Raw genomic sequence first — 16,829 nt, 5'->3', positions numbered from 1 at the left:
ACACATGTTGGAGAAAGATCGCCTTCCTTATTGAGATTCAGCAAAATTGTTATAATTGTGTCTGTCAACAATTTTGTTTCAGAAAGCAACCAGCAGAGTTGCGATTACTGCTCTGAAGTACAGAGTGGGCCATTTATATGGATACACCTGGGTGGGCCATGTATATGGATACACCTAAATAAAATGGGAATGGTTGGTGATATCAACTTCCTGTTTGTGGCACATTAGTATATGGGAGGGGGGAAAACTTTTCAAGATGGGTGGTGACCATTTTGGATCCAACTTTATAAATGGCCCACCCTGTATAATTACACATCAAACAATGTACACCAAGACTGTGACATCTTGTCCAAGGCATACATATAACAACCAACACACTAATTGTTTACGTTGAAAAATTTGAAATTTTTATTATTTCAATAAAATCACAGAATCAGTTAAAATAGTATTATACAAGGTGCCTCACATAAATATGGGAACGATACAGCCCGAGTATATAATAATTATCAGAATAATATAACACAAAGGACCATCCAAAAAATTCAAGTTGTAACACAATATGAAACCAAAAATTAGGTAATGAGTATTAAATTATATACGCCCCCTGAAGAAGAAACATTTTGAAATGTACGTTGGAGTGGATGGCAACGTTAAACAGCACCGATATCAACACTACGGACCCCGACTCATCCTTTTGCCAATTTAGGTAATGACTTTTTTGAGCCTTCTTTGTAGTACAGTTTCTTTGCAATAAGATAAGCGTTTTACCTCTGCACGTTCAAATAGTTAGACTGATTGCACTATTTATGGGGTTTACCCAGTACTTTGAGCATATTTTGTAGTGTAGTTCTCTGCTTAATGATGTGGGCTTCACTGAAGCACTTGTACCTTTGCCCGCCTTATATAGGTAAACTGATTGCACTATTTATGGGGTTTAATTTAATACTCATTACCTAATTTTTGGTTTCATATTGGCTATACAATAGCTATTATTGGTTACAACTTGAATTTTTTGGATGGTCCATTGTGATATATTATTTTGATAATTATTTAATTACATATACTCGGGCTGTATCGTTCCAATATTTATGTGAGGCACCTTGTATAATACTATTTTAATTGATTCTGTGATTTTATTGAATAAAAATTTCAAATTTTTAAATGTAATCAATTAGTGTGTTGGTTCTTATATGTATGCCTTGGGCATGATGTCACAATCTTGGTGTACATTGTTTGATGTGTAGTTTGATAATTAGAACCATAATTAGCTTTGGACCTTTAATATAGATATATCCACCCTGTATAATGTCAGGATTGGAAGAAGAGAAAAAGTTAAATGGATTTACAGAGTAACTTATCCCCACATGTAAAACATGCTGCAATAGCCTTCTGATGCAGAGATACAGTACAGGGCAAAAGTTTTAGGCAAGTGTTGAAAAAATTATGCAGAAAAAAAAAGTGTTAATGCAAAGTGAAGAAACGAAAGAGAAATCTATATCCCACCAATCTTTAGTGTGACCGCCCTTTACAATTGCATCACACATCAATTCTTCTCGGTCACTTGTACACAAGTTTTGAAGAAACGCAGGAGGTTGGGCCAAACATCTTGGAGAACTGACCCCAGATCTTCTGTGTCTGAAACGTGTGCGGATGCTGTGAGATATGGGCTGTGTCGGAACATCATACCCAGGACACCTCGTTTTTAATTACATCGGCTGAATGTTTAGGGTTGTTGTCCAGCTGCAAAATACATCTGGGGCCAATCAGGCGCTTCCTGATTGTATTATATGATGGATTAGTATCCGCTTGTATTTTTCAGCATTGAACACACCAAGAAACGGAAAACATAGCTGCAGAATAAAGCCAAGGAAACTTGTTACTTCCATTTCAACTCCAAAAGATGTCCAGCAGTGCCATCAGCTCATTATTGGCAGCATCTAGGGCAGGGGTGAGGAATCTTTTTTCTGCCAAGGGCCATTTGGACATTTATACCATCCTTCGGGGGCCATACAAACTCCGCCCACAAAGTAGATCCCGACTCTGAGGCCAGGGTCACACTAACCGACGCAAAATACGGTCCGTAATTTACAGGCGTAATACGGATGAATGACCCCTAAATAGTGCTCCGTATGTCATCCGTAAGCAAGGTGTGGTCGGGTACTTTGCGCATGTAAGCATCCGTATGGCGAGATTTTCTCGCCGCCTTGCAAAATGGACATATAATGGAGCCCTATGACAGGGTTTATAACACAAACGAAAGAATAGATATAGACACATAGAATACATACACATATATATAAATATATACACACACACACGTCATTGAGACAGATATATATGTATTTATATTTCACAGAGTTCTTCATAGCAGAATAGCCGCTAATAAAATTGCCGGCTTTTGTGAAATAATTCCCCAAACCGACATGAAATGACACATGGTTTACATACAGTAAACCATTTCATGTTTTGTTTTGTATGTCTTTCATTAGTAATTAGATGAGGGTTGATGTGTGAAATTTGGGAGGTGTAGGTGTTAATTTAAGGGGTTAATTCGTTGTTAAAAAATGTGTGGGCTTCCGGGGAATTAACCCCTTAAATTAACACCTACACCTCCCAAATTTCACACATCAACCCTCATCTAATTACTAATGAAAGACATACATACAGTAAACCATTTCATGTTTTGTAAACCATGTGTTATTTCATGTCGGGTTGGGGAATGATTTCACAGAAGCCGGCAATTGAATTTGCGGCTATTCTGCTATGAAGAACTCTGTGAAATATAAATATATATATACATACACACATATATATATATATATATATATATATGTCACAATGACATGTATGTATACATATATGTATGTATTCTATGTGTCTATATCTATTCTTTCGTTTGTGTTATTAAACCTGTCAGTGTGAGTTTACTGTATAGCGCACTGAATTGCTGGCTTTTCTAAAAGACACCGGGTGCGTATTTCTCGCAAGACACACATATGGTCCGTGTGTAATGCGTATTTTTAGCGCACACATAGACTTGCATTGGCTTATTACGGGTGTAGTACGGTGACAATCGCAGCATGCTGCGATTGGCACGGACCGTAGAATACAGACGAGAAATATACGGCTGATGGGAGCTGCCCCATAGAGAATAATTGGTCCGTGTGTAATGCGTGCTTTTAGCGCCTCTCACTCGGCCGTATTCCTCGCCAGTGTGACCCCAGCCTGACACTGGTTTCAGGACGTAATCTTTCATTGCATGCCCTTCAGTGTTCAGTAGTGAACACTGCATGTGTGTGCTCATAAGCAAGAAGAAATTAATGAGTTGGTGACAATCAAAACATAACTCCCTGCCAAAGTACTGTGATCCCTGAGAATCTGCCCGGGGGCCGGATTAAAGGTCATGGAGGGCCGTAAATGGCCCTGGGGCCTGAGGTTCCGCACCCCTGATCTAGGGGGACCCAGATCTGCACAACTACTGTTTGGGGAAGTCAGGCCAGAAGTGGTCTTCATGTAAGAATTGCAGTAAAAAAAACAAACTTTATACTTGAATGCAAGGACTAGCGACTCAACTATATATAAAAATATAGGAACTTGGGCAGAAAAACGTTAGCAAGAGCGCTGGACTGAAAAGTCACAATGTGAAATATCTAACACTAACTGAAGCAGATTGTTCTAAAGGTCTGGACACACAATAATGAGGATTTTCAGGAATTATGCAGCGTGGTGGAGGGTTCTGAAAGTCTGTGGCTGCATTTCATCAAAATGGAGTTCAGGATTCTGTCAGGATTAATGGTGTCCTCAGCGCTGAGAAATCCAGGCAGATACTTATTCATCATGAAATATCATCAGGAGGCATCTGATTAGCTTCAATTTATTCTACGATCAGAGAACGACCCTAAACATCCAGCTTATGTCATTAAGGAGGAGAGCTGGAAGTGATGCTCTGACCCCTGATCTCAACATTATCCAGGATGTCTGGGATCACATTAAGAAAGATCTGCACAAGCCTCATACAGAGAAGATCTGGGGTCAGGTCTCCAAGATGTTTGGAATAATCTCCTACCGATTGACTTCATAACTTGTGGAACTATAACTAGTAGAAGTGATGAGGGTAAAGGGCGGCCACCAAATATTGAAGGGATTTAGATTTTTCTTTTGTTCATTCACTTTCTATTTTGTTAATTGATAACATATTACTACTTCTATTTTTGAAAGTTTCTTACTCTGCAGCGTTTTCACCACACCTGTCTCAAATATTTGCACAGTGCTTGATAGAACATATTTGCCTATCTTTATTCTTTTAGATTATTCACTTTACTTACATTTTGCTTATGCAAATGCATGAAATGCATGAAAGTGCCAGTCACTACAAGGCGACCAACCTCAGATGAGTCCTTACAAATATGAAGGTGCACAGAACAATTACCTTTCTTAAGCCCAGGCCTATAAAATAATCTCCCAATTTAAGCAATGTGAGAAGCAAAACTATCAGTAACGATATTTCAATAGTACATGGTGGGTTACACACTTTCATGCACAATGGATTATCAATGATGACAAAGTGTATAAAGATCACCATTAAGGATACAGCTAGGGGTCCGACCTCTGGGACCTCCCCCAATCATGAGAATGAAGGGCCAAGACGATGATTCAGAGCTGCTTTCCCTTCAGCTGCACAGTAGTAGGCAGCTGAGACAGCCCTGTGCAGAGGAAAAACTGTGAGAGGGAACACAACAGCTCTTAAGGGCCTGTCACACTAAGCGATATCGCTAGCAATATCGCTATAACGTCACTGGTTTTTGTGACGTTGTAGCGATATCTCTGTGTCTGATACTTACCTCCGACCGCTCCCCCGCTGGTTATCGCTGATCGCGCGAGAGCGTCCTGGACCGTTTCTCGTCGTCCGCTTCCTGGTGGGCTTCCTGCTGTGACGACGAGCGACGCGTGGACGTCAGGATCGCCTCGTCTGACAGGTAAGTAGCGACCCCCGACCCCTGCGATGTCGCTGGTGAGATCTGCCTGTGTGGCAGCTCGCTAGCGACCACTTAGCGATGTACCAGCGATCCTGACCGCGTCATATCGCTGGTCGGGATCGCTGGTACATCGGAAAGTGTGACAGTACCTTTAATCTCAGGCTTGGTAGAGGGCAGACTGCTAGCTATTATTACTGCTGCGGTGGAGTAAGCGTTCCTACCATATGTATGTGCTTGTTATAACGTCTTTAAAGTGACTGCATATCCTATAGATTTGCCACCACCTACTGCGACGGGAACATCCCTTTAAACATTGCTCTTCCAGACTTGGTGGCTTAATAAAAGGTCAGGTTATGGGTTGGAATGGTGCTGGTCAAAGAATTTTGTCGTTGAAATATTCTGGTGCGAGGAAGCTGTGGACTTGCTCTACATGGACGATACTGTGGTGAAGAAGGTGTCTGGAAAGGAAAAATCCAAAGCTTCATGTACAATATGCAGACGTACCTGGTTAAGCGCCCATCTGTAGTGCCTGGAGATTTTATAGTAGCCCTGAAATTTTCTATGTTCTGGGGGAGCAGGGACCTCGGAGAGGTCCGGCTGATTGATGTGAGTGACAGCATCTCCGTAGGAGTCAATAACTCTTGCCGTTTCAGCATGGCCGCAGTCCTGACTTACAACGATGGGAAACTGCTCTGCTGAAGGCCGGTACTTGAGCAGGGAGTCCAGGCACTTCCTCACTGAGGGACGATCACATGCTACAACGAGAACTGGAATTACTGGTGACAGAGAGTCAGAGGCCACAGGCGTTGGCGATGGAAGAGAGGCATTTAAGAGCCGCTGAGGCAACTCAGGTCCACGGGCAGCATTTGGCAGAGCGGGTCGGCGTTTAAGCAACCCGCTATAGTGGTGGATTTGCTGGAGAAGCCCCTTCTGTTTCTCTAACTCAGCTTCTGCTTCTTCAGCAAGTCTGATTACATGTGCCGTAAGGTCTGACGTGTCGGGAGTCTTTGGACGGCTCATGAGGTAGAGTAGAAGAATGGCATTCCATGAAATAAAAAGGGCCGCCCCCCAGGCCGCCACGCTAACCTTGCGCGGCATTCCCCTGGGGGGTCCCAGTATGTACTTAGATGGGCGAGCTCTCGAAGCAATGGCTGGGCCACTTCAAAATCACGGAAGACTGAAGATTTGCTGTTTGACCTTTGTGGTTGGTGCTTTACAAATACACCAGTGGTACAAACAGTCAGGATATGTTAAATGTCTGAATCTTATGCAGAACAGATGCTACACAAAGCATCAAAGGGGCATTTACAAAAGAAATACTGAGGACATCCTCCACTTCTCAATGTCGCATGACTAGATGGATCATCTTCAAAGAAAGCAACCTGAAATCCACCAACCTGTAAAAGAGAAGTAAAGATTTCAGAACACAGATCTACTGGTAACAAGTCAGACAAAAATACAGGGGAGACATTCACGTCATAGCAGTTCTGTTTGTATGGAGCCACTAAAACGGCCATAACCATTGACTTCTAGCTAAATGGGTAGAGCGAGTTAGTGATGACATTATTAATCAGGCCACATAAGCCACTAGTCACTCCAGAGTTTATGACAAGTAATCCAAATAAGTAATCCAAGCAATCTGGGCTGTGACTGAGGTACGACACACCTTCTGCCTCACATCTAAATGAGCTACACATTTCCTAGTAATTATTAGGCCACATAATCCTCAGCACTTGAGAAAGATCCAATTTATGGAGGCCCAGAGATGTTGCCATGTAAATTGACAGTATACTCCCACGTCATGGGAATGTCATCCTGCAGCCACAATTCGGAATTACAGAACATGGAAAGGAGTAAGGAGTAAGGAGATTAATGCAGCAGTAATTCGCCAGTTCTGCAGTCAACGACTGCAGGTTTTCTAACCCTATGACATGTAAAATCAGACACTTTAGTGATTAGTGGAAAAAATACAAATTATGAACAGTCAACAAGCAAACAAGAGAAAGGCACCCAGCAAAGGCTTCCGCTTGGTATCTAATGACAGAAAAGCACCAAAAGACCAATTTTCTAGTACATAATACAGGTATTTTATCTGACATTGAAGACAAAGTCGATTTATATTTGCATTATCCTCCTCCATAAGTTATAATTGGTTTGCTCATTGCTCTCTCCCTGACCCCCACCCATTGATGGTTTACTCATTGCATCCTCCTCCATAAGACGTCATTGTTTTCACGCACTGCTCTCTCCCAGTTCCACAGCCACACATTTGTTCGATTTTTGCTCTCTTCCACGCCTTTCATCAGTGTCTTGATCGCTGGTCTCCTCCTTCCTTCACCATTCCTGGTTCGATCGTTCGATTCCTTACCAATCATTTGTTTGATCAATGGATTCTCTGCCTCCCATACCCATTTCTGGTTAAACATTGGATTATCTATCTCCATTACCCACGAGGGACACTGGTTTCTCCGCCTCCATTACTGATACATTGATTTCTCCCCATTACTTGTTGCTTGTTTGATAATCCAACTATCTCATCCCTAACCCATCAACGATTCGATCGTTGGTTTCTTACGTGGGTTTGACAATTGGCTTGTACCACTGAATTACTATTCATTTATTTCTCTTCCCTCCCTTACTCACTTGATCATTGTTTTCTCCCACTTCCCTTAAGGCCCCGTCACACATAGCGACTCACCAGCGATCCCGACAACGATATCAACGTGTCAGGATCGCTGGTGTGTCTCTACATGATCGCTGGTGAGCTGTCAGACAGCTTCACCAGCGATCAGCATCAGCGATCAGCACCAGCGACGCCGAGCGGGCGGCGGCACTGTGTACTTTAGTTACCAGCGCGCTGATGCAGGCAGCTGGTAACTAAGGTACACATTGTGTATCTAAGGGACGTGCGTCACTTAGAAACCCGATGTGTACCTTAGTTACCAGCTCCCTGCATCAGCGCGCTGATAACTAAGGTACACATCAGGTTTCTAAGTGACGCGCGTCCCTTGGATACCCGATGTGTACGTTAGTTACCAGCTGATCGCTGGTTTCCCGCAGCGATGCGTGCTGGCCAGCGATCAAAGAAATGTCCAGGGCTTTCCAAGAGCGATCAGCGATACCGGCAGGGGGGCCGGTCGCTGATCGCTGTCACACACAGCGATCTTGCTGGTGAGATCGCTGTTGTATCACAAAACTTGCGACTCAGCAGCGAGATCGCTATGTGTGACGGGGCCCTAAGTCACGACTGGTCTCCGTCCCCCCTTGCCGTTTACATTGTTGTTGGTAGCACATACTGACAGGATGAGATGTCAACAAATGACAATTTACATGTGCGCATAAAAGATGTAATCTATGTAAAAAATGGTATTATCATTTGTCATAGGTTCAATCATGGCTTTGATTGTTGGCTATTCCCCCACCCTTATATCACTGTTGGTAGCATAGCCCCTGCTTACATGACGGCATGTGCTGGCAAAAAAATGATTTTTATGTCTGCATATAACATAGATAGGACGACAATGGGTCAAATTATCGTTTGTTGATGGGATTGGTAGACATTATTGTAGTAGGAAAGGATCAAAATAAATGTTTGTGTGAGCAATAGCTCTGAGGATTATCGCCCAGTGCAGAAAGACCTTTAGGAACAGGTAAAACTTCAGCAGAAACTGCAAATTTGGAAGAGTTGCCATCATGGAGCTCCCCGACAGGGAGCATTGCGATTAAGTGACCTGTAGTTGGTAAAGATGAGGTTCTTCTGGTGCTTCTTATAGTAATTTCATCTGCCTGACTAGATCCTTATTACTGCAAGTCCATCTACATTTGGTTACTATCATTTACATGTTAGAACTTCAGCTTTTCACTCATAACTGAATTTACAAACTGTTGTTGGTCTCTTCCCTTCCTCACTGATTGCATGTTCCATTGTAGCTTATTTTCCCGTCTTTTTTTTTTTTTTTTTTTTTCAAGTTCTTGTTGACCCCCCAAACTCTAGCAGGTAGCGGCCCGATTGGTGCGCTCTTCCCCTCGTCGGTCAGATCGGTGTCCTCCCCGCTTCTAGGAGGAGTAAGCACAGTTGTTGCCTTTCCCCCCCACTGTTGTCCTCCCCCTTCTAGCCGTCGTCGGCACAATAGTTGCCCTCCCTCCATCTAACAGTCATTGGCCAGATCGTTGCACTACCCCCTTCTAGCCGTCGTTGCACTACCCCCTTCTCCCCTTCTAGCCGTTATCAGCACATTCGTTGCCCTCCCCTCTTCAAGCAGTCGTCGACCCGTTATTTGCCCTTTCCCACGCTGTCGTTGTGACGGTTGCGTTCTCCCCCTCTAGCAGTTGTCGGCCCTATCTTGCCTTCTTCCCTTCCTGATCATTAATTTCATTGTTGCTCTCCTCCTTACATCACACATCATCAGTTTGATAGTTGGTTTCTGCTCCCCCCTTTAGCTTTTGAATACAAGATGAGATGACTGACAACAGAACGAACGATCACTTGTGGTTGGATCGCTGATTATACTGGCCTGCCCGGCAAAAGGCACTGCGATTCTAAGTACTACGATCCATTAGGTGGTTTTCGACATCTGCCGAGCTGCGGCCTGGAAAGCTGCCAACCCAAACAGACAATTCCCTGCAAACAGGTGGTACAATAAAAAAAAAAAAAAAAAAAAAAAAACACGACCACGAAGACAACTAAGTCTGGATCAGCTCAGAGTAGGAGAGGGAGCTTCCTCTAACAAACTAGCCAAATGGAAAGTCTTCACCCCTTATGAAACAAAAACTAATGAAGTAGTGAACTTTGCTCACAGTGCGCTCAGCACCTGTTGGCTTCATGGCATTCTTGTCTTTGGGGGACCGTCCCTCTACACCTCCCCCATCTCAGATTAACGACTCTTAAATAAGAGATTAAGCGTTTTAAATAGCAGGTTAACCAGATTAGAGAAGAATAAAAGCAGCAGAGAGAAGCAGAAATCCAGGTGATCAGGAGATGGGGAAGTCTCATGCTACCATATGGATGCGTGCGGAGACCGAGACAAGGGAGCGCACGAGTCAGCAACCAAAAAAACAGGAAACAGAGTCGGGGAGGTTATCGCGTCCATGACTTTAGGCAATCGGTGCCTGTCCACAGGGCAAAGAAACTTCAACTCCCAGCATCCCCCTTACAAGCGGCCGTGCGGAGAAGGAGCTTAAACTTTCACAAATTAAAGAAAAAAAATTAAATAATAGTTCAAATCAAAGGAAGACCACCAAGAACTGACAGCACTCGAGACCTGATCCGGCCGGATGGAGTCAGCTCCCCACAAAGGGAACAAATCCAGCCTGGTGGTAGTGTAAAAAAATGGTGGTCTTCTAGAATGACAGCTCCCAATAAATGAGGGATCCTGATAAAAAGGTTGTCCGAGATGATTAAATTAGTTTCTGATTTCGCCTTCTTCCTGACACAGCGCCATTCTTTTGGTGAATGAATCAATCAGGACGAACATCAGGTTTAACATTTCTTGTTCTTCCTCACTGCCTACAAATTGTAGGACTAAGTGGCCATTTATCTGCCGGCAGACCCCATCTAGTGTCTGTGACCAGATCGGAGCTGCTCAGGTAATCTCACAAATTCTACAATTTTGCCATCAAATGTGCAGATATTTATTTTTCCCTAAAAAAAGTAAAAAAAAAAGCATTCCTGACCTGAAGACCCCATAGAATGATGTCTCTGTCAGCTTTAACCCCGTCTGCCAGACTAGAGCCCCCTACACAGGAGGGGCTGCCAGCTTGAGGGGCTGCTTACATTGCAGGATAGGGACTGACAGATGTAGGTAGTGAGAGTACAGGCGAATCGAAGAGGCAGCTGTAAGAGAAAACTAAAAAGTTCAAAAAGGGTTAAACTAAAAGAAATGACTAGAGGAAAAAAAAAAGGAGAGCGAGTCAGCCAAGAAGGAGGAATATAAAGTACAGTATAATCCGACCTGTAGATCTCAGGGATCGATTCGCCGGAGGAACTTGCACAACTTTCCAAACTTTTTCTCTTCTAGTCAGTGTCTCGCCCTCTTCCTTCCCTATAGCCAACTCTCACCCCTTCGCTGCGCTTTACTGCTGTCTCTTTCTCTCTCTCGCCCGACTGTCTGGCTTCTTCCTGCACTGCTCAGGAAGTCAGCTGAAAAAGCATTAGATTACAGGCAGTCACACATAAAAGAGACAGCCCCAAGAAGGCGGGTTCTCTCATTATCCACTCCAAGAGGGACACGCTGCAGCCTCAGTCACATGCAAGCAAAACTACACACACCGGGTGTGCAAAGTTCACAGCATGTGTATGGTGGAGCATAGAGCCGACCCGCCGCACCTATAGGACACCTTACTGGGTGATGCTGAATGGAGGCAGCAGGATCAGATAGCTGAGACTGGCTGGATTACATTACAGCCACATCTCTATGGGTCCCGAGGGGAAGACTTGTCCTATATTCACCAGTCCAGAAGAGAGCTGAAACTGATCTACGCTCCATCCGATCCCCCCTTGAACCCACTACTTAGTGTCTACCAATTACCTAAGGTGGCAAAAGAAAGACCCTCCTACACACATTAGTTTGCAGCTTTCTAAACTTTTAATAAGAAAAAAAAAAGTTAAGGTGTTTTCAAGAATATCATATCAAAAAAAGGCCCAGAAAAAAAAATACAAAATTGCAAAACTTGTCACAAACTAAAATGCTACAAAAATACACAGCATACATGGACTTATATTTTGTCATGGAATCTAAAGTAACATTCAGCCGGAAAAAAGATATACCGTATATAAAATATATATATAGGCACCACTGGACCGCATGTGCAGCAGCGTTCCTCACACATAATATATGCTGCAAACACCATACGTGAATCCAGAGTTGTGTTGCAGAGTTGCTGTCATCAGCATTTTCGTGTTGCCAATTTGTAAAAGTAATATTTACCGATACTGCAAAGCCAACATGGAGCAAAGCAGCGAAACCGGTCCCCATTATAAACAGACTACTGTAGAGGAGTAGATCCAGCAGCGCTCGTGTAATCGGATCACTAATAGACCTAATAACACCGGCACTGCTGTCAGGAGTCATGGACGTACAGAGAGGACGCTCTAACCCCAAACACCATGTCAGGACCAGCCCTAATCACACCGGCACTGCTGTCAGGAGTCATGGATGTACAGAGAGGACGCTCCAAACCCAAACATCTAGTCACACAGGTACTGCTGACAGGAGTCATTGGGGTTGGGAGCGTCCTCTCCCAACACCAAACACCACATCAGGACCAGCCCTAATCACCCCGGCACTACTGTCAGGAATCATGAATGTGCAGAGAGGATGCTTCAACTCCAAACATCATGTCTGGACCAGCCTTAAATCACATCAGCACTGCTTTCAGGAGTCCTGGAAGTTTGGAGAAGAATTTCCTAACCCCAAACACTATGTCAGGACCAGGTCAGTAATAGCCTTAACCACAGAGGCAGTGTTGTCAGGAGTCCTAGATATCCAGACACGACTCCCCCCAATACCTTGTGAGGACAAGTTTTAGGCCAGTACACAGGCACTTAAAGGATTTTACCCTTTGAAGACTTTTGTACCAAAAATGTAACGAAAAACAAATTATCACATTAGCTTTTTGAGTATGCACACCAATAAAAATGCCACAAAAAGCAGTTGCAGCATAAAACCTTCTGTTAGCGCCATCGCCGAACATACGGAGCGTATAACCACAGAACGCAATATTTCTCCGGCAGAGCAAACTGGGGTTTTTTCTATAAAATATTAAAATTGTTTTTTTTAATCCGCTCACATAAGAAAAAAAAAAGAATAAAAAGTATTAAGCGGTCATCTGCAACCCAAAATGGTCATGGAAATGACGGCCCAAGAAAACCGCTCACACAGCTCTGACAACAGGACTATGAGAAGTTACTGCTCTCAACACAATGGTATATAAAGCAATCTTCCTGTGTGTGGTGCATTCACACCAGAACTTAGGGCAGCCAACGCGTTTCCAGTCCATGATTTTCTGAATTCTGTGGGTGTCGGGCAGGAGACTATTGTGGGGTAACAGCGCTGGGTCCTGAGTGCGGGCAGACGGATCTTATTGAGACCCACTGTACCAAGTGTTAGGCGTCGGATTCCTGCCTCTGCACAAGAGGAATCTCGAGCCTTGCCTTCTGCGGTCTCCCATTCAGTCCCAGCCGCAGAGGAGGCTGCTCAGCAAAGACATCGTTCCCGGCATCTTGATCAGGCCAGTGCTGTCTGTTCAGTTGCTGCTGCCATGTCAGGGTCAGCGATAGCAGCCTACACTGGTCAGCAGCAAACAGCTCCAGAGGCTAAGTCCTTTTTGCAGCCTACTGACTGAGCATGCCTGTGGGTCGACTTCTCATTGCATGTCGGAGGTCACATGCTCAGGTCCTCAAGCAGCTCGGTTTGGGCCATCAGGAAGGTCCTGGAAGGACGCTGCTATAAAAGGTTTGAATGGCCGCTCGACCATGCGCTAATATAGACTCTGATGGTTAGCGCTGTGTGTGATGACGGATGTATGAGACTGGTGACTGACCCATTATGAAATCCCCTTCCCTCGGTTGTGTATGAGTTAGGGTTTAGGGAGATAGATTATGCCACTATTGGCACTGACTCTATGTGCCACAGAGCATCCCGCTCTCCACAGGAGTGTTAGCACCAGATAGCGCCAGTCAGCACAAGGCACCACTGGACCGCATGTGCAGCAGCGTTCCTCACAGCGGCACCGTGCGCAAATCAAGCGCTTTTCTCCATTCTCTGGGTGGTTAGTGGCGTCCGCTGAACCAATGCAGGGCGCACGTGGTGCGATTATATTATTTAGTTCAGGCATCGCAGTTGCGGTGTCAATCGCTATTGGGATTAGAGGGACTCGGACTCTGGGTTGCGAACGCACCTTATTATTATATTTTATTTGGTGCGTTCTGCCAGCCCTAACACCAAGTCCCCTCACAAGTCCCAGCACTGTCGCCTTCGGCCCCTGCGCTCTGTGCACAGACTGTGGACAGTTTTCTCCCTGCCTCGTTATTGCCGTCATTCCTGGAACAAGAGCAAAGTACAATCTGTGACCGACGTCTAAACAATTCTGCGCCTGGAGCATGCAGCTCGTAAATGGCAGCAGGCGGCTCCCTGGATCCAGAAACGCCTGTCTGGCCACCGCCAGAAACCAGCTCAGTAATTGTACTAAAAATAAGAGGACACTGCACAGGCCGCCACCACAGCCACGAGGCGGATCACAGATCTAAACACTACATTGTTACACGGGGTTAACCCCTTCCCTCATCAAGTGTCTGCCTTCACTGTGGTTCTGGCATTTTCATCATGAACCAGGAGACTCAGGATGAGCAGTATGACGATGCATAAGTACACAATACACTGCTACTCTGGGAGCCGGCGACCCTGAACATTTCACTGAGGAACCATACACAAGCAGCTCTCTCAAAAGACTGATTTTTTGTGGTGCTCTCACATGACGGCAGTTGTTATAGAGGGCAGGACTGGACATTTATGTTATGGATCGGTGGAGACACTGCAGACATGTACACAGTCTGAGTAATCAATGGAAGAAGCAATAATGGGCCTACATAGACGTGGAGATCATTACCTCTCCGACAGTCACAGGTGTGTTGGGAGGAAAGAGGCTAAGTAACATATCCCCATTGTTGTTGCATGTTTTTTCCCACTCATTAGTATAAGGCCGGGGTCACACTGGCGAGGAATACGGGAGAGTGAGAGGCGCTAAAAGCACGCATTACACACGGACCAATGATTCTCTATGGGGTCCCTCGCACCAGCCTTATATATTTCTCGTCAGTATCCTACGCTCCGTGCCAATCGCAGCATGCAGCGATTGTCAGCGTACTACGGCCGTAATACGCCAATGCAAGTCTATGGGTGCGCAAAAAATACGCATTACACACGGAACACACGTGACCTGCGAGAAATACGCACCCGGTGTCTTTTAGAAAAGCCGGCAATTCAGTGCGCTATACAGTAATCTCACACTGACAGGTTTACTAAAGAAACAAAAGAATAGATATAGACACATATTATATATGCATTCTATGTGTCTATATCAATTCTTTGGTTTCTGTTAGAAACTCTGTCATAGGGCTCCATTATATGTCCATTTTGCAAGGGGACGAGAAAATCTCGCCATACGGATGCTGACATGCGCAAAATACGCGACCACACCTTGATTATGGATGACATACGGAGCGCTGTTTAGTGGCCATTCATCCGTATTACGCATGTAAACTACTGACCGTATTTTGCGTCGGTTAGTGTGACCCCAGCCTGAGGCACAGAAAAAAAAAAAAAAACAGAAGTTGTACTGTAGGTGCTCAGTAAAGGGAGCTCCCCCTAGTGGTGGCTGCAGCCATGATCTTATGCATCTCTGTATACAAGGAGCTCCCCCTAGTGGTGGCTACAGACAGAATCTGATTATGTATACAGAGATACAGCTCACCGAGGAAGCCCAGGCGAAACGTGCGTAGGGGCTGCTCACTGGCTCATTCTTGTGGGACAATATGGGTAAGAACCTGCATCATGTGACTTCAGTTTTCTCAGCACATGCATGTATTTGGCTGAGCAGTTTGTTCACTTATTGCCTCAGGAAATTGTTTACTGTTAGTTTGTACTTGATTTTTCACATTGTTTGCCCCTCAGTAATAACATGCTGTACTTATGACAAAAACTGCTATAAGCATTTGCACTTTACCTAAGGCACTTCTTGTACTAATATATTAACAATTTATCCAGAGTGCATTCCTCACGCACATTAAATGTTCGAGTCCTTTGGACATGTGTTGATATATGCATTTTTTTTTAACAAAACAAAACAAAAAAAAAAAAAAAAAAAAAACCTTACTTTTTTATGCACCACTGCTCAGTTTTTTTTTTCCTGGTGTTCCTATCTATGTATACAGGTAGCGCCCCCTAGTGGTCACTACAGACAGGATGTTATTATGTATCTGTATGCAGGGAGCTCCCCCTAGTGATGGCTGCAGACAGGATCTTATGCATCTCTGCATATAGAGAGCTTCCCCTAGTGGTGGCTGAAGACAGAATCTTATCATGTATCTCTGTATACAGGGGGCTCCCCCTAGTTGTGGCTGCAGACAGGATTTTATGTATCTCTGTATACAGGGAGCTCCCCCTAGTGGTGGCTGCAGACAGGATCTTATGTATCTCTGTATACAGGGAGCTCCCTCTAGTGGTGGCTGCAGACAGGATCTTATACATCTCTGTATACAGGGAGCTGCCCCTAGTGATGGCTACAGACAGAATCTTATCATATATCTTTGCATACAGGGAGCCCCCCCTAGTGGTGGCTGCAGACAGGATCTTATGCATCTCTGTATACAGGGAGCTCCCTCTAGTGGTGGCTGCAGGCAGGATCTTATATATCTCTGTATACAGGGAGCTGCCCCTAGTGATGGCTACAGACAGAATATTATCAAATATCTATACAGTGAGCTGGAGAGAATATATTTGTTTTCAGCAAGCATACACACACAAAACAGGACTGTCTCACTTGCCCCAGTGCGCCATCGTCGTGCCCGGGTCTCCAATGATTTTTCCTCATTTTGTCATATCTCTGTATAAGAAAAAGGAGATGTCCATTAGTACAGTCACAGATAGTACAAGTAAAAACAGTGACAATTCATTGGACGTCACAGAACATTAAAATGGAATGCTCCACTTTTCAACATCACATCTAAGGTTACAAAAAAAAAAAAAAAAAAAAAATTAGCTACTTTACAAGTCACATACTGATCACTAGTTTCGAGGGGGGAGAGAGAGATTTTTTCAGACGCCAGAACTGAGTTTAGGGTTAAATTTCCGACAC

The 16,829-nt window shown here is 44.4% G+C and overlaps 1 protein-coding gene across 7 annotated transcripts in view; it reads right to left on the bottom strand.

Annotated features, from left to right (window-relative positions):
• Positions 1-16,829, bottom strand: part of MGAT1 (alpha-1,3-mannosyl-glycoprotein 2-beta-N-acetylglucosaminyltransferase) — a 28,561-nt gene that overhangs the window by 3,176 nt on the left and 8,556 nt on the right. For 2 of the 7 annotated variants that reach the window (XM_073561291.1, XM_073561288.1), the window contains exons 2-3: positions 16,515-16,577; positions 5,481-6,373 (exon numbers count right to left, since the gene is read on the bottom strand). In XM_073561291.1, the coding sequence (XP_073417392.1) occupies positions 5,481-6,074 (594 nt within the window). In that variant the 5' untranslated portion in view covers positions 6,075-6,373; positions 16,515-16,577. Of the gene's footprint in view, positions 1-5,480; positions 6,374-10,927; positions 11,114-16,494; positions 16,578-16,829 lie in introns of those variants that run through there. The other 5 variants (XM_073561287.1, XM_073561286.1, XM_073561290.1 and 2 more) reach the window with 4 other exon arrangements.

Source organism: Dendrobates tinctorius, unplaced genomic scaffold (genome assembly GCF_039654945.1).
Source record: "Dendrobates tinctorius isolate UK_male_01 unplaced genomic scaffold, ASM3965494v1 ptg000315l, whole genome shotgun sequence".
Classification (NCBI taxonomy): Eukaryota; Metazoa; Chordata; class Amphibia; order Anura; family Dendrobatidae; genus Dendrobates; species Dendrobates tinctorius.
The sequence above is the reverse complement of the archived record's forward strand: the minus strand, read 5'-3'. Positions and strand labels throughout refer to the sequence as shown.